This window comes from Oryctolagus cuniculus, chromosome 5 (genome assembly GCF_051225735.1).
Source record: "Oryctolagus cuniculus isolate XC-2025 breed Fujian yellow rabbit chromosome 5, ASM5122573v1, whole genome shotgun sequence".
In the NCBI taxonomy this organism is placed as follows: Eukaryota; Metazoa; Chordata; class Mammalia; order Lagomorpha; family Leporidae; genus Oryctolagus; species Oryctolagus cuniculus.
The window spans coordinates 20,818,666-20,836,742 of NC_142871.1; the positions used below are offsets into that span (position 1 = coordinate 20,818,666).

The 18,077-nt window shown below is 39.8% G+C and overlaps 1 protein-coding gene across 17 annotated transcripts in view; it reads right to left on the bottom strand.

Moving 5' to 3' along the window:
• The window catches only part of STXBP5 (syntaxin binding protein 5), a 225,685-nt gene extending 207,959 nt beyond the window's left edge, over positions 1-17,726 (bottom strand). For all 17 annotated transcript variants that reach the window (XR_011388464.2, XR_016233648.1, XR_016233652.1 and 14 more), the window contains exons 1-2: positions 16,808-17,726; positions 15,481-15,578 (exon numbers count right to left, since the gene is read on the bottom strand). Coding sequence is in view for 9 of the 17 variants with exons in the window: in XM_008263624.5 (XP_008261846.1) it covers positions 15,481-15,578; positions 16,808-16,960 (251 nt within the window). In the remaining 8 variants the exon portion in view is untranslated. The remainder of the gene's footprint in view (positions 1-15,480; positions 15,579-16,807) is intronic.
• Between the last annotated feature and the right edge of the window lie 351 nt (positions 17,727-18,077).

The window sequence follows — 18,077 nt, forward strand, 5'->3', positions numbered from 1 at the left end:
AAGTAAGAACTTTTTTTTATTTAGAAAAGAAAGTGGCTGAAAAAAGTTATTCTTAATATTCACTGTTTTAGACTTAGTTTAGAATTAATTCTGAAGAAGGTCAAGATGATTTATATTATTATCACAAGCCACTCTTAAAATGGCTTTTGATATATATTTTTAAATAAATCACTTGTTCAGCCAACCAACAAATGTCATAAATAATACTCATCTGGATTAAATGAACAAGAAGGAATGTACAAACATTCTCACATGTAAGGAAAAATAATCTTTTATCCCAGCATCCACTCTCCAATGTCTAATGCTCAGTTCTCTCTTGAATATAGCAAAAGTGAATTTTAAGAGAAAAATAAGATGTGTTTTGAAAAATACAATACCAAAGACTGAATGGGTGGAAAAATTGTTTCAACACTTTTTCTCCTTCTCAAAAGAAAAAAAAAAGAAAGAAAGAAAGAAGAAAGCAATTTAGCAGAAAGTACTGCAATAGCTGATGCCATCAGATTTATAGTCACCTTCGGCAGAGTACTGCTGTGAAAAATGCAGAGGTGCTGCTATTACAAGAAAAGATTATGTACTTTCCAGAAACGGTAGGATTAATCACTCTTCAACAGACACTCTCACCAGGAAATGTTTCAAAAGTTCTAGCCTGAATGTATTTAAAAGAGAAATGTGACCAAAAAGCATAATAAAAGTAACTCCATTAAAAAAAACTTACTATTAACAATAATTTCCACATTATTTCCAAAATTAGTCATATATTTGCAAAGAGCATTTTTTTTTGGGGGGGGGGGGGGACAGGCAGAGTGGACAGTGAGAAAGAGACAGAGAGAAAGGTCTTCCTTTGCCGTTGGTTCACCCTCCAATGGCCGCCGCGGCAGGCACGCTGAGGCCAGCGCACCGCGCTGATCCGATGGCAGGAGCCAGGTGCTTCTCCTGGTCTCCCATGGGGTGCAGGGCCCAAGCACTTGGGCCATCCTCCACTGCACTCCCTGGCCACACTCCCTGGTTGCTGGAAGAGGGGCAACCAGGACAGAATCCGGCGCCCCGACCAGGATTAGAACCCGGGGTGCCGGTGCCGCTAGGCGGAGGATTAGCCTAGTGAGCCGCGGCGCCGGCAAAGAGCATCGTTTTTAACCAAACCTCATTTTTCAAATAAAGATGAGTGTAAAACCAAAATTATCAGCTATTTCTTATTTAAAAACGTTGTCCTCAATATTATAGCAATCTAAGCTATTCCACATTAATGTTCATGTTAAAATCATAGTACTAATGAATGTAGGGAAATACACTCAGCATGTTACCACTGCATTCATTTGTCTCTTGGTGTGTGCGTGTGTGTGTGTATTTCCAAAAATATTAACACCAGTTGGAAAAACAGAAGCAAGTACACATCAGCCTTATTTACTGAACAAAATTATATCTACATTTATTGCCACTGGAACATGGCATTCACAAAGTGGATATAATTTCAGTTTCCAATTAAAATTCATATTCATTCTTTCCAAGAAGGGGCATGTAATTTACCTGACTCTAAAGAAAGTAGCTAGGCACCTAAATATCTTTATTTCTAGCTGTTTTACAAGATTTTTCTTTTTTAATAAATTATTTGCTTTTCATATTTTTCCCACAAATAAGTTACTGTTAGTCAAAGTGCACACAACAAAAATCAAATACTTCAGGAAAATGCTTTCATTCACTTTTATATTTAGATACATCTATACATATTTAAATAACATTAATGAAAATATTAAGAAAAGTCACAAACAGAAATACATTTTATTCAAAATTAGGAAGGCCTCAAACAACCTGGACACCTGAATACTAGAACTGATCACTGAACTATTCCCAAAAGATAGATGCCTATTAACTACCTTTCTTATAATTCAACAGAAAACTAATGTCTCTTTCACAGGATCAAAATACTCTTATGGAAACAACTGAACATGATATATGAGTAGATTATTATGTGTCATTAAGAAATACTGGCGCCGCGGCTCACTAGGCTCACTAGGCTAATCCTCTGCCTGCAGCGCTGGCACCCTGGGTTCTAGTCCCGGTCGGGGCACCGGGTTCTGTCCCAGTTGCTCCTCTTCCAGTCCAGCTCTCTACTGTGGCCCAGGAAGGCAGTGGAGGATGGTCCAAATGCTTGGGCCCTGCACCTGCATGGGAGACCAGGAGGAAGCAACTGGCTCCTGGCTTCGGATCAGCGCAGCTCGCCGGCCGTAGCAGCCATTTGGGGAGTGAACCAACGGAAGGGAGACCTTTCTCTCTGTCTCTCTCTCTCACTGTCTAACTCTGCCTGTCAAAAAAAAGAGAGAGAGAGAGAGAGAAATACTGATTCTTTTTTCACTTATTTTAAAATTTATGACTCAGTGGCCAGCACTGTGGTGCAACGGGCTAAGTCATTGCCTGAAACACTGGCATCACATATCAGAGCACAACTTCAAATCCCTGCTGCTCTTCTTCCAATCCAGCTCCCTGTTAATGGGCCTGGGGACACAACAGAAGATAGCCCAAGTGCTTGGGTACCTGACACCCACATGGGAAACCCAGTTGGAGCTTCTGGCTCCTGTCTTCATCCTGGCGCAACCTGGCCATTGTGGCCATTTGCGGAGTAAACCAGCAGATGGAAGGTGTCTCTCTCTCTCTCTCTGTCACTCTGCCTTTCAAATAATAAAAATAAACCTTAAAAAACATTATGACTGAAATATTAAGTTTCAAACAGTTGCAATTTAATTTCAATTTTTTAAAAATTTATTTAAACTCTATTTTGAAAGACAGAGATCTTCCATCTGCTGGTTCACTCCCCAAATGGCCAAAACAGCCAGGACTGAGCTGGGACTGGGCCAGACAAAAGCCAGAAACTCAGAATTCAACGTGGAACATGGTATCCAATGGGGTAGTAGGGATCAACTACTTGAGTTATCACCTGGAGTCTCCCAAGGTGCACCTTAGCAGGAAGCCAACTGCAACTAGAGCACCCTAGACTTGAACCAAACACTTGCATACGGGATGCTGGTGTCCCAAGTACTGATTTAAGCCACTGTATCAAATGGCTATCACCTCAATTTATGAAAGTTAAATGTAAAAATGTCAGTGATTCTTTGCTGAACTTCTTCTCCACCCACACTTTAAAAGCAAGGCTTTTAAAAACCTGATAAACTAAAGCTGAGACTAGCACACTTTGGCTAGTTGGCCAAGCCTATCCAATTTTGTAAATGAAGTATTACTGAAACACACTTACACTCATTTGTCTATAGCCACTTTTGTTCTCTGTAGAGGCAAAGTCGAATATCTGTCAGAGAGATCAAAAGGCCTAAAATAATTTACTACTTAGGCCTTTACAGAAAACATTTGCTGAGTCCTAAAGGCTTAGATCTTCATTACTTTAAGTATGTGTTTACACAGACTCATCTTCCAAATAATAACCTTGAGAGAACATACTAACTTTAAGAATCTATATATTCTGTCTTGATTTTCTAATTTTGTAATTTTTACACTGACTAGTATTATTTCTGATTTCTTTAAAAGTAAAGGATATGGCTGACTTTGCAAATCTGCATTACTTTTAAACTGCACCGAATTTTCTCATATACTAATGTTGACAATTGATTTTAAAAGAAAGTTATCACCAGACATTTTAGTTTTAATTTCCAAAAGGACAAATTTTAGACATTTGATGTTTTCATGATATTATTTATAAAGAATGGTACTGAAGAGCAGACCTTTGGCACAGCAGCTAAATTGCCTCTTGGTATATCCACATCCCTTGTCAGAGTTCCTAGATTTAAGTTCCAGCTCCACTTCTGAATCCAGCTTCTCTAATGTGCAACCAGGGAGCTAGTAAGCAATATCTCAAATTGCTGGGTCTCTTTACAGATTGAGTTCCTGGATCCCTAGGCCTGGTTGAGCCCTGGTTGTTGAAGGCATTTGGGAAGAGACCCAGAAGATAGCCAACTGTATCCCTGTTTGTCAGTGTCTCTCTTTGAAATAAGTGAAAAGAAAGATAAAAAAAAAATTTAAATGTTAGTGTAAGAATTTCATTTTAGATGTTGAACCAAGAAAGACTTGGCAAAATGGGCTGGAAGTTGGAATGGAATCAAACAAAAAACACATCACAAGAACAAGACCCTGGACTCTAAATTTAAAGAATTATTTGAACATCAGGTCAGCTGCTTCACTTCCAATCCAATTCCCTGCTAATGCACAAGGAAAACAGTGTTAAATGGCCCAAATAATTTGCGCCTCTGCCACCCATGAGGGGAACCAGATGGAGTTCCCAGGTGGCTCTTGGCTTCAGCCTGGCCCAAATCCAGCCATCTGGGAAAAGAACCAATGGATGGAAGATCTGCCTGCTTCTCCCTGCCCCTGCCATAACTCTGCCTTTCAAATATGTAAATAAATAATGCATCTTTTTTTAAACTTATTTGCATGCATTTCATAATGCAATTATAGGAACACAGTAATTCTTCCCACCATCCCGCCCTGCCACCCACACTCCTACCCCTCTTCCTCTTTCTTCTCCTGTTCCCAGTCTTATATATTACTAAGATCTATTTTCATTTAATGTTATACACAGAACATTAACTCTATTCTAGGTAAAGAGTTCAACACTTTGTATGAGGAAGGAAAAGAAAAATATAGAAAGAAAAGAAAAAAAAACTAAAATGCATCCTGAAGGAGTTTGTGGATCCAAAAGGCTTTCATAGCCTAGGCAGCTCTTGTCAAGAGCCTCAGGTGATCACTGACATCATACTTAAGACAGTTGTTAAATAAGCAACAGGAGTCACTGTGTGCTAATTTCCCATGCAGGACCTCTGTTTCCAAAGAGTTGTATTATGAGACTTAATAGTAAAAATTGTTCTCAAAGAATTACTTTGTTTTAGTGGAGAATATTCTTATGTCTTATAAATTAAAGTTATGTTGGAGCCGGCGCTATGGCGCAGCAGGTTAACACCCTGGCCTGAAGTGCCGGCCACCCATATGGGCAGCAATTTTAGTCCCGGCTGCTCCTCTTCTGATCCAGCTCTCTGCTATGGCCTGGGAAAGCAGTAGAAGCTGTCCCAAGTGTTTGGGCCCCTGCACCCGCGTGGGAGACCTGGAAGAAGCTCCTGGCTTCGTACTGGCGCAACTCTGTCTGTTGCAGCCATCTGGGGAGTGAACCATCAGATGGAAGACCTCTCTCACTTTCTGCCTCTCCTCTCTCTGTGTAACTCTGACATTCAAATAAATAAATAAATCTTAATAAATAAATAAATTATTTAAAGTTATGTCTAAGTGCTTACAAAAGATGTATCATTTTGGGGTTCTTCTTTAAAGGTAATTAAGTTTCTTTAAAAAAAAAAAAAAGCAAAATTACCTTCAATATACAACAATAAATCTTTTAAAAAAATTATATGGGGGCTGGCACTGTGGCGTAGTGTGTTAAGCCACGGCCTGCAGCACTGGCACCCCATATGGGTGCTGATTTGAGTCCTGGCTGCTCCACTTCCAATCCAGCTCCTTGCTGATATGCCTAGGAAAGCACTAGAGGATGGCCCAAGTCCTTGGTTACCTGCATCCACATGCAAGACCCAGAAGGAGCTCTTGGCTCCTGGCTTCAGATCAGCTCAGCTACAGCCATTGTGGCCATCTGGGGAGTGAACCAGCAGATGAAGACCTCTCTGTGTCCACCTCTCTCTAACTCTGTCTTTAAATAAATAAATAAATGAATATTTTTAAAAACTGTATGAACAAGGAAAAATGTATTCTAAACTTAAGGAATCACTAAAAATGTGGCTTATTATGGAAAACTGAGTAATCAGCAGCTATCTGTGTCAACAATTATGTACTCTACTTTCTCCCTTCAGCTAATCTTCCACCCATACATAAAAAGAAAACAGAAAAGGTTACAGCATAAAAAAGAGGTAGTATCCAAAATTTCTTTAAAATAAAATACAGCAGGAGAGATGAGTATCAAAAATTTCTTTAAAATGAAATATTAGAATGAGAGATTAAAGCAACTAAATGAAACTAAATGGCTGCTATACATTTAAATTCTTAAAAAACATTTAAAATGTTAATAAAATATATGGAAGGGGGGCCAGCGCCATGACTCACTTGGTTAATCCTCTGCCTTCAGCACCTGCACCCCATATGGGCGCCGCGTTCTAGTCCTGGTTGCTCCTCTTCCAGTCCAGCTCTCTGCTGTGGCCCGGGAAGGCAGTGGAGGATGGTCCAAGTGCTTGGGCCCCTGCACCCACATGGGAGAACAGGAGGAAGCACCTGGCTTCTGGCTTCGGATCGGCACAGCACTGGCCATGGCAGCCATTTGGGGAGTGAACCAACGGAAGAAGGACCAAGACCTTTCTGTCTCTCTCTCTGTCTATAACTCTGTCAAATTATATATATATATATATATACACACACACACATATACATACATGTATATATATATATATGGGAGATCACTGAATTGTCTTTATTGTTGCAAATAAAAATTATAAATGGTTTAAAGTATAAAATGATTATATTATATAGGAACTGGAATCATCTTCACAGCAAGTCTGAATTAAATTGAAAGTACCATTTTTCTCCACAGAATGAATTATCATACAGGCAACTACAGAAATAGACATATCAAGTACCTTTATATTCTTATGAACTCAGCTTATTTCATAAAAATCAAGTCAACAATCATATTGTTGCACTTCCCAAGAAGTTTGGTAGGGACAGGTTATACTTAAAAGCTACTTTAATGAAATATATTCAAATCTAAAAGGCAGTACATAAGAAAATGCCCTTCTCTTTATGATTTTTTTTTATTTGACAGGTAGAGCTATAGACAGTGACAGAGAGACAGAGAGAAAGGTGTTCTTTCTGTTGGTTCACTCCCCAATGGCCGCCATGGCCAGCGCTGCACCCATCTGAAGCCAGGAGCCAGGTGTTTCCTCCTGGTCTCCCATGCGGGTACAGGGGCCCAAGCACTTGGGCCATCCTCCACTGCCCTCTTGGGCCACAGCAGAGAGCTGGACTGGAAGAGGAGCAACTGGGACTAGAACCCAGTGCCCATATGGGATGCGGGCGCTGCAGGCGGAGGGTTAACCAAGTGAGCCACGGCACCGGCCCTGCCCTTCTCTTTATAGCATCCTGTTATATTCTTAAACAGATAAACATCTGGATCAAACAACAACAACAACAAAAACATTTCCTTAATCTGTAATCCCAAAATACTAAGTATACTTTCTGATGATGCTATTATGTCAAATCAGCACTGCAAAACGAAGCAATATTGACATTCTGATTATTAATTTTCTTCTTGTAAAAAAAGTGCCTCTACCAATGCATAAAGTTAAGGCCAAATAAATATAACCACCAAAGCTTATTTTTCATATGGTGATACTCAACCTTGCAGTCTAATCCATGTGTACACTCCCAACTACAAATATTCCAAATTACTATACAAATATCAAATTCAATATCCAAATTACATCCCAACAATTCAAGGAAGACTTTTTATATAATCTCTCATAAAAAAATTAATAGGGCCGGCATTGTGGCACAGTGGGTAAAACCACCACCTGCAACTCTGGCATCCCATTTAGTTGCTGGTTCAAGACCTGCCTGCTCCACTTTAAGATTTTATTTACTTTTTTGAGAGGTAAAGCTATAGACAAAGAGAAGCTGAGACAGAAAGGTCTTCCATCCACTGGTTCACTCTCCAAATGGCCACAATGGCTAGAGCGGGGCCAGGAGTTCCTTCCAGGTGTACCATGTGGGTGCAAGGGTCCAAGGACTTGGGCCATCTTTCACTGCTTCCCCAGGCCATAGCAGAGAGCTGGATTGGAAGAGAAGCAGCCGGAATTCGAACCAAGGCCCATATGGGATGCTGGTGCCTACTGCGCCACAGTGCTGGTTCTGATTCAGATCCCTGCTAACATGCCTGGGAAAGCAGCAGAAGATGGCCCAAGTACTTGGGCCTTTACCACCTACATGGGACACTGGAAAAAGCTACTGGCTCCTGGCTTCAGCCTGGCCCAGCCCCGGCTGTTGTGGCCGATTAGGGAGCAAACCAGTGGATAAAGGGTATCTCTCTCTCTCTTCCTCTCTCTGTGTAAATGAATAAATAAATTTTTTTAAATGAAATCATGCGATTAGGAACTGAACTTTAAAAAAAAAAAAAAAAGATTTACTTATATTTACTTATTTGAAAGGCAGATACAGAAAGAAAGAGAGAAAAACAGACAGGGAACTTCTATCCCCTGGTTCACTCCCCAGCAGAAATGGCTGGGGCTGGGCCAGGCTGAGCCCAGAGCTCCTTCTAGGTCTCCCACATGGGTGCAGGGGCCCAAACACTTGAGCCATCCTCCACTGCTTTCCCAAGCACATTAGCAGGGAGCTGGATAGGAAGTGGAGCAGCTGGGTCTCCAACTGGTGCCCATATGGGATGTCAACTTTGCAGGCAACAGCTTTACCCACTATGCCACAGTGCTGCCCTACAATGTTACTTTTAAAGTAAATTAATCTTATTTTTATACCAAGACCATCAACACCAAGGAAAGGAAGATAAAGTTTGTCACTATTATTTTAAAATGCCCAATAAGATCTTATGTGTTATGTAAAGAAAATGCTACCACCCATCATCCTATCAATGTGAGTTACTGCTTCAAGGAAAAACACCTGTGTGTATATTCATATTCTCTTTCCTGATAACTCTGAAACCTTTTGTAAAGAAAGGTTTAGACTTATGCATCTACTGACTTATTATAAATGCAGTCAACAGACACAAAGCAAAGGGAGCTACAATGGGATGGACTTAATACATCATCTTCTTTACTGAGAATAATCAATCAGAAGCTCACACTACACAGACACATCCAGAGAATTCTCAAATCCTCCACAGAAAAAGAAATTATAAGATCTGAGACCTGGAGGGACTCATAGAAGCCATATATCCTAACTTTGTCATTTTACAGGAAAGGAAAAAAAGCACAAGAGATTTCGGTTCATTTATACAAAGTTAGTCTGTAGTCTAGAATACACACCTATTACTAATTTAAGTTTTCAAAAATTATTTTGCCTTTTTCCTTTAGGATGGCTAAATCAAGCTATGATATTCAAATTATAATACAAAATAGAAATAAAGGAGAATACCAATCAGAAACAAAAACCCATCTAACCCAAGGCAGAAAAGCTCACAAAGCACAGACTTGATTCTCTGGCAGTTAACACATCCTTTTCCACACAATTTCTATTACAGTTTGTTTCCTTCTACAAAAAAATTCACTGCAAAATAAGCCATTTCCAAGCAGATTCCCTATCTAGTTATTTCTGAAGTAAATGTACCTATTTCTCCCACTATAGTAGTCCATGCTAATAATCCTAACTTATATCTGATACAGTACGAAGTCTTCCTTTTATGCCAAGTCCTCCTTAAAGAAGAGCCAAGAATTGAGAAGTTAAAGTACTTCATTCAAGGTCCTTGGTTCTCCTCTAGAGCCAGAATTCCATGAACCAAAGTATGGAGGGGAAGAGGAATGTAAAAAATGTGGCTAAATTCTAGAGAAACTATTTTACTTTTAACAATTTCAAACAAAAGTCATTTCAAAATATTCTAGTAGTATTTTTTGTAAAATAAGTAAGCTGCAAGTCAAAAAACTTAATACCATCTTACAAGTATCAAAAGTCAATAAACAATCACTTAGTACCTAACATATGTGAGAAACTTTTACACACATTATCTCATTATGTCTAAATACAAATTTTGCAAACTTGTAATTCAGAAGAGCATACCATTTCAAAGACAAATTCAAAGAAGAAAACAGTACTTTTCAAGATCTTGGCTTCAAAGACTACATCAGTTTCAAAAACAAAGGAAATGAAGACCTTCTAACACAGTGCATGCCTGCCACCAAATTTCTTCTCAGCAATAATTTGTTAAAATAAATGAATGAAGGACCTGAAAATTCAAACCACAGAATAACTATCACATTAACAATAACAACCGTAGAACATTCACCAAATGTCCCGGCATGGTCTTAAAAGTTATATGCACACATATTGGCATATTTAATCCTGAAGATAGTCTCATGAGTCAGGTAGGGTTGCTATTCCTATTTAACTTGTGAAAAACTTGGGTCAAGGGCAGTGCATCTCAACCAAGAGCACCTAGAAGTAAGTGAGAGATAGAGGAGGCAATACTGGCATGTTAGTAGTAGAGGCCAGGAATATTAAGTATCTGCAATGGGCTGGACAAATACATAGAAGTAGCCTGTCCAAAATGCTACCATTATTAAGAAACACTGACAGAGAAAAATGGATAAAGTCAAACAGCTTGTAATGACTTTAAATATAAGTGCAATAATGAAATCACCAAGGACCAGCCTAAAAAGAAATCCAATGTAAAAGTGTATCAAATTCTCATGCTTATTTTAGTCCAAGCTACCTTCCCAAAAAATGCAATGTGGCAAAAAATAACAATTTCAAATTCTACATTTCTCTGCCCACATCTCTGCCAAGTTCTCCATTTGTTTTATAACTGCTTCAATGCTTTATTTGCAAAATATTACCATCCTTATTTATTCTCCTTCTCTAATTCCCCTTTTATCACACCTCACTGGGGTTCACTGTACTACACTAACTTATCTGAGTTAACTTTTGGATTGTTTTTTCCATCCATGACACAACTGTCCTGTTAATCATACAAAAAGTCACACAGTCTTCCTGGGAGCATCTCCTTACAAAACTAAGATCCCTAACTAAATTGCATACAGATATCTTAGGTTAACATTCAAAGTCCCTGATCAACTGGCTCCTTATTTCGCCCCTAAAACAACTGGGATCATTATTCCCACTATCATCAAAACTACCACGGTAATTCCCTTTTCTGTACTTTTGTCCCTACTGCTTTCCTTGCCTGGAATAATTTTTCTACTCTTTCCTGCCATTCTGAAATCTTATCTACCAATGTAAAGAAATCTTTATCAAGGGACCAGCATTTCAGCATAGCAGGTAAAGCCACCACCTACAACTCTGGCATCCCATAGGTGCCCCATTCAAGTACCAGTTGCTCCACTTCTGATCCAGCTCCCTGCTAATGGCCTGGGAAAAGCAACTGAAGACAGCCCAAGTGGTAGGGCCCCTGCTACCCACGTGGGAGACCTGGAAAAAGCTCCTCGATCCCAGCTTGCACCTGGCCCAGATCTATTTGTTGAAGCCACCTGGGGAGTAAACCAGCTAACTGAAGATTCGCTCTGTCTCTCCCTCTCTCTCTGTAACTCTTTCAAAGAAATATATAAATCTTCTTTTAAAAAAGTCTGTCAAATGTAATTACCTATACTCTGATTTTGTATATCAGTAGACCCTGAAATAACTTCAATTAATGTTTATCTGGTTCTAGTCTTCTGATTAGAATGGAAAACTTTTTGAAGGGTCACATTTTCATTTCTTTTATATTATATACAATACACAGATGTTGAAAATCCCAGAATTACTTCTTGAAGAAATCATCCAGTACAGCACCTTCATTTTTAAAGTAAGAAAAAACTAACTCAAGAACAAGTGGGGCTGGTACAGGTGGTTAAGCCACTGCCTGTGACCCATATGAGCACCAGTTTGAGTGTCCACTGCCAGTTCTGATCCAGCTCCCAGTTAACATGCATGGAAACACAACAAAGATGGCCCAACTGCTTGGGGTCCTCCTACCCACATGGGAGACCCAGATGGAATTCCAGGCTCTTGGCTTTGGCCTGTCCAGTCCCAGCCATTTCGGGAGTGAACCAGCAGATGGAAGATCTCTGTCTCTATAACTCTGCCTTTCAAATAATTTTTTTTTTTTTTTAATCTGAAAGAGGACATGCAATTGTTCACTGAAAAGACAAGAATCAAAATTCAGGCCACAATATACAATCAAATGTTGTATGACACTTAACAGGTGCTTGCTAAATAATCCCCAAGGTATAAAAATTGTTCTATACCCACACCCAGCATCATTACTGCAACTTAAAAGACAGCCCACACCTCATCAAAGTAGACTGCTTATTACACAGTATTTTCCACTACTCAACAAGACAATTAAGTCCTTTGATGATAACCTGATAATTATTTTTTCAAACCACAAATTTCCACAAAAACTCATTAAATATAAAATTCCATTCCTCTGCTTATTCCTTGAAATGTTAATATATAAACTGTCCTCATTGTATTAGACAAAATTTTACCTTAATAATTAGACAAAATTTTATCTTAATAATAAGATCAGGGTAGCACAGGTAGCACAAAGTAATATGAAATTATACTAATAAAATGGAAGTCTAGATAAAGAGAAGCAGCATTATTAAAAATGTCTTTATTCTTCAGTTAGAAACTATCTTGAGTTTTTTTTTACTTTAATTTATTATCTGGGAATAAACAATGTATCCCTTTACCCCAATAGTTCTGATCCTCAGTTTACTCCTAAGAAACAAACTGTAGTATTTCTACATAGAAAAAAGAGTTCTAATCTTCAGTTTACACCTAAAAATCAAACTGCATGTTTTTCCATGTAGAAAAAAAGAATTAACATCATTAAATCATATCACCACTATATACTTGGTACATAATAAAGTATGCTTTCCTGCTTATTAGTAAATATATCCCAACCTCACATTCTCCCCAAAAGCCAAGAAAAGTGTGTACTTGGTATCTTTATAATGATACTATTCTCTGATATATATTAATGTAGTAAACAAATTTATTTTGCTTTACGGTTTGCTAGATATTATTTGAGTCTTCAGATTTTCACTAATCCTTTTCTACAAAAATTAGATATCACATATAATTTTCTCACTTAGTATTTGAAGGTTTTCAACTCTAGATAGATCAAGTTAATATAATCCTATACCATTTTGGAACTGCCCTTATTAATCAAATCAGACATGCATTTGGAATTCTAACAACATGATCCTATTGAAGACATTTACTCTCTGTTCTGCAGTTAAATGAAAGAGAAGACTTTACCTACAAATATACTTCTGTTCTAAAGAAACTTTTTAGGATAAAAATATCACAAGCTACAAAAGTAATATGAGAAGACAATAAAAAAAAACATAAAAGAAACCAATTGCAGTAGGGAAAAATACAAAAGAGCAAGGTTAATAAATGTAGTTGTAATAATCTGCATGTTAAACCAATATGGAGCTTTGGAATTAGAATCTATAAATTTAGATATCTAGTTTCAAAAATAACAAAGAAAATAACATGTCCCTTACACCACATATATAGAAAACCAGATAAATATAAAAATGTCTTGGTTATTTTCTACAAATCAGAGTCATAATAAATAATGCTCACCAGCTTATCTACTACTTAAACCTAACAGAAGGAATGACCAGGTGGTATTACTGGTAGTCAAGCCAATTTGCCACTCTAGTATATTCTTACAAATCTGATAAAAAAGAAGTGTAAAAAAGATTTGGTAACCAGTTTTCCAGACTGCATTCTAAATATAGTAAAGAGGTGTTAAAAAATTTATAATTGTAAGCTACAAATACAAGTTCACTTTCGTTCATGTAATATTTAACTGCAAAAATATATATATACTAAAAGTCACATGTAAGTGGTAATTTTGGACACTTGACCGTGGCTTTTAATGGCAATTAGCATTAAGTCTAACATCATAACTACTTTTTGTGACAATCTGTAATTATTCAAAGGCATTAAGATTAAGCGTTGTTAAAAAAAAGATTTCTTTCATAAAATCAGTCTTGTTGATGGTACTCTTTTATAATTACACATTAAGTTATAAAAGAGCCACATTGGTTATTAAAAAGAAAATATATATATATATGAGATCCCAAGACAACACTGGGGAAAGAGCTAAAAGAAAAGCAAAAATAATATACAAATAACTTATTTAATTCAACTTTTTTTCTTCTAGTCCAGTAATGAAATTCTTTTCTTAAACAAAATATGCTTTCAGTTCCAAAGAATCCATCTAGAACAATGCACTAGTCACTACAGTTTTGCTCCACACACAGTACTCACACTGACAAAATTTAACTTCATTTCCATCTTCATGAGTCTAAAGTAAGAATCCTAAAATAGAAGGTTTTAATCACTGGATTCAAGAGTAAAAATGTGTAAACATTTAAAAAATATTCTAGTCTCAACTATCTAGATATTTGAGGAAGAAAAGTTTAGATATATTGTCTCAGAAATTAACATTTTCAGATTTAGTTCATCAGATTTAATCGTTTAAATAAGTGGAACTGCACTACTAATTCTATGTATGTTAGACTTCACTTATAACAGTTGAACAGACCACATAAAAACTGTTATCATTTTGAAGACAGTACACTAAATCACAAATGAAACATAAAGCATGTCCTGATACCGTAGAATACTTCTTTGAAATAAGCTTGAAAGATCAGGAGTAAAATACTTGACACAATTTAACTCAAATGCAGATAAATCTAAAATGTAAAGGGATAAAACTTCTCACCCACTTCCATTTTTTTGACAATGTCTACTGGGATCACCTACTAATTTTTTATCTGTTCATTATCAGCACAATTCCTCAATAATATACGGAGGTATATATCCTACAGATGGCCGAACAAAGCATTTTTTCTGTTTAATTTTAAAAATAAGAGTATTTAGATTAAATATGGTTAAATGTCATAGAGAAAGCAAACACAAATTTTATTTCCAAACTGAACAGTAGGAAAGTAAAAAGCAGTCTCTATTGTTCAGGCTAAAATAATGATCTTGAAAAACATTTTTTAAAATATTTAACAAAATGCTCATAATAAAATTATCATAGTTAACACGTATCCAGGAAGATTCTTTTCTATACTAACACTTAAATGCAAAACTAACCTAATAGTTTGTACATGTACACAACAAATGTAGACTATAAAAGGGAAACTGTGCAGAGAGCACATTCATACCTACGCATTACACTAAAAAACCTCTAAAACTTGCAGAAATATTAACCCTTCATAACTACTCATAGAGCATCATTGCATTTGTTCTCTGCTAATGATTTTTCTACATGGACATGTTGGAAACAACCACAATCAAATTCAAATTGAACCTATAATTCATTAGAAAAACACACATCTTAAGTTCAATGTCCACCATGTACAATATTTTAAGAAGCAAATAAAATGAACATCGTACTACTATCTTTATGACTCTCCCTTAACATACCCTTTGCAATAGACCACTAGTATATGAGCACATCTATTTCCCCTCAGAAATGTCTAGCCTGTTGCAAAAAAAGTAACTAGAGCAAAACTTTACATTTCTATTTTGATACACATTTATCTACTATAAACTGAACATAGAGACATCAAGGCCACATACAACGCACAAGTAAGTATAATCAAGGGAAAAACAAACACCACACCTTGTCTTTGGAATTAAACAAAAAAAGAAAATTTTCTTTGGAACTTATCAGCAACACAGAAGGACTGAGGGGCACAGAGTAAAAATTAAAAAATAAAATTAAAGAAAGGATACAGCCTTAAAGCACCAGTCTGAGTTCCCACTGCCAGGATCTTCTGTACAGGATCAAAGGCCAGGGCTGAGGGTTGATAGGGGAATCCATGGCGCACAGTCTAGGGATGGGCAGGTGACATCACAGCAACCAAGGCAGCAAGCAAAATTTAAAAATAGAAATGTCAACAGAGGCATTAGAATTCAGAAACAACTGTATAATCTAATCGAACACATACACATGCACTTACTGCTTTACAATTTTTTAAAAAATGGAATCTACCTTAACAAAGTAATTCACATGGAACCTGAAATAAACAAACACCTCAGTGTGACACATTACATTCTGCTTTTCCTTAACACTGGTAGAAGAAAATTCTCATTAATATTCATATTAAGTCTGACACCAAATTATAAAAGTCTGCAGAGGTATAAAATTCTGTAAATTTGTTTTCAAGAGCAATCACTTTATCATTACTTTATTTGGATGCTAAATCCAAGTACTTCCTAGGAAAAGCTGCCATATAATTACTTCTGCCAAAATATTGCTAAAGCAATTACTAAGCCTCCACCCCAACATTTTTCAACTGTAAAAGAATGAAAATGGGTACAACATATACTCATATTTTTTGCAACTTACTATTAAGCAAATAATAATTTCAGGGATTTGGGGCAAAACATTTACTCTTTAAGAAACTCTTCCAAAGGAAGGCATGACTGTTTAAGAGGAAGGCAGGTATTAATTGCAAAACAACTTTGTAGTGCTCATTGAGCAGTGGGTGAATTAATTCGCTGCATCATTCTCTCTCAATTACGGCATGCTAAGGCACTCAGTGTGCCATTAATTGGCAAAAATAACAGTACTAACTCTTTAAAGAAACAGAGTGATAAAAAAAATCTGCGATTTCATAGTGTAAGCTCCTCCAATCCATTTTAAGGGAAAAGTGATGAACAAAGATCTGGTTGAACAGGTTTGGCTTTTGGATAAACAATATTCATTAGACACTGTTTCCAAAGGGAAACTTGGAAGTTGGTGAATTACATTAAAATGCTTGGCTATAGAAGCTTTCAGATTATTGCCAGCACTGTCAGGATACGAATTAAATGTTAGATAATGCGTCTGAAGCAACCTTGAACCGACTGCTACGTGTGAAAACGAGAGAGGGAGGGGAAAAAAAAATCAGCGAAAAGGAGTAAGATCCAATGTCCAAAATAACGCACCCAGGAAGCATTTGCTAGCGGTAGAGCCGGCCCTTTATTAAAGCTGTCGGACGCTCTCTTTCCAAGTCAGCGCCCCCCAAAACGACCCCGACTCCCCAAGACGGCGTCGGGGGCTGCGCGCCCGGCTCACCTTGCAGAGCTGGAAGTGCTCGGACTGGAGCGTTTCCTGGATCTCGGGCTCCCGGTTCCCAGGCGGGTGCTGCTGCTGCTGCTGCTGCTGCGAGGACGACGACGAGCCGGCGGTCAGCCCGTCCAGCACCTTCCTGATGTTGAATTTCCTCATGGTCTCGGCGGGAGGACAGGCGCCGGGGGTCCCCGGCGGGGTGGACGGGCCGGAGCCGAGGGCAGCTTCGACCGCGGACCCAGAAGAGTGCGAGTGTGAGGGGAAGGAGAGGCGGCAGCTGGGGGGTTGGGGGGGGAAGCAAAAGATAATCCGAACAGGAAATACTGCGACGACGAGAGCGCGGCTGCCGCGGGAACACCGCGCGGCGACCCCTCTTCCTCCCGGGCGGCTGCTGTGGCGCCGCGGCCGCCTCCTCGCTCCGCGGCCCGGCGGCGGCGGCAGTGGCGGAGGCGCCCGGAGCCCGCTCTGCCCAGCCTCACCTGGCCGCGGGCGGGCTCTGCGCCGCGCCGCCACCCCGGCTCGCCCCCGCCGAGTCCATGGCCCGCGGCCCCGCCACTCCTCGCCCGCCCCGACCCCGCAGTCCCCTCGGCGCGTCCTTCCCGCTCCTGTTCCTCCTCCTCCTCCTCCTCTTCCCGGGGGTCGACGGTTCTCGGTCCGCGGCCGCCGCTCGGCCTCCCCGCCGCTCAGCGCCGCTGCCCGCCCGGCATCGCACGCCAGGCGCCCGGGGTGGGTCCCCGCGCCGCCAGCCTCGCTCCGCCTCGCTCCTCTGCCGCTGGACCGGCCTGCCCTCGCTTCTTCAGAGCTCCGGCTGCCTCCCCGAGGCGCCGCCGCCGCCTCCGGCTCTCCCCTCCCGGCCGCTCCCTCTCGCCTGACAGGGCGCCTCGGCACACGGCACCGACCCCCGGCCGGAGCAGCGGCGGCAGCCGCGGTTACAGCGCCGGCGGTGGCGGTGGCGGTGACGGCGGCGGCGGCAGCTGGGCCTCCGCGGAGCGGGGCTGCTGGGCATGCGCACACGCGCCGCAGCCTCCCCCCGCCCCCCCAGCCACCTCCACCCCCTTTTTGCCCCCCAGCCCCAAAGCCCCCAGCCGGAGCGAAGCCGGGGCTTAAATTATCCTCCTCGCAAATCCCAGACGCTGGCTAAATTTCTGCCTCCGCGATGGCGCTGCCAGAGTGTGCAGCTGCTGCTTCTGCAACTGGCATAGTAAAAGTGTTGACGACTAACAAGCCGCAAGAAGAGCTTCATTTCGGATTCGATGAGGAAAGCGGGGGTTTGAGC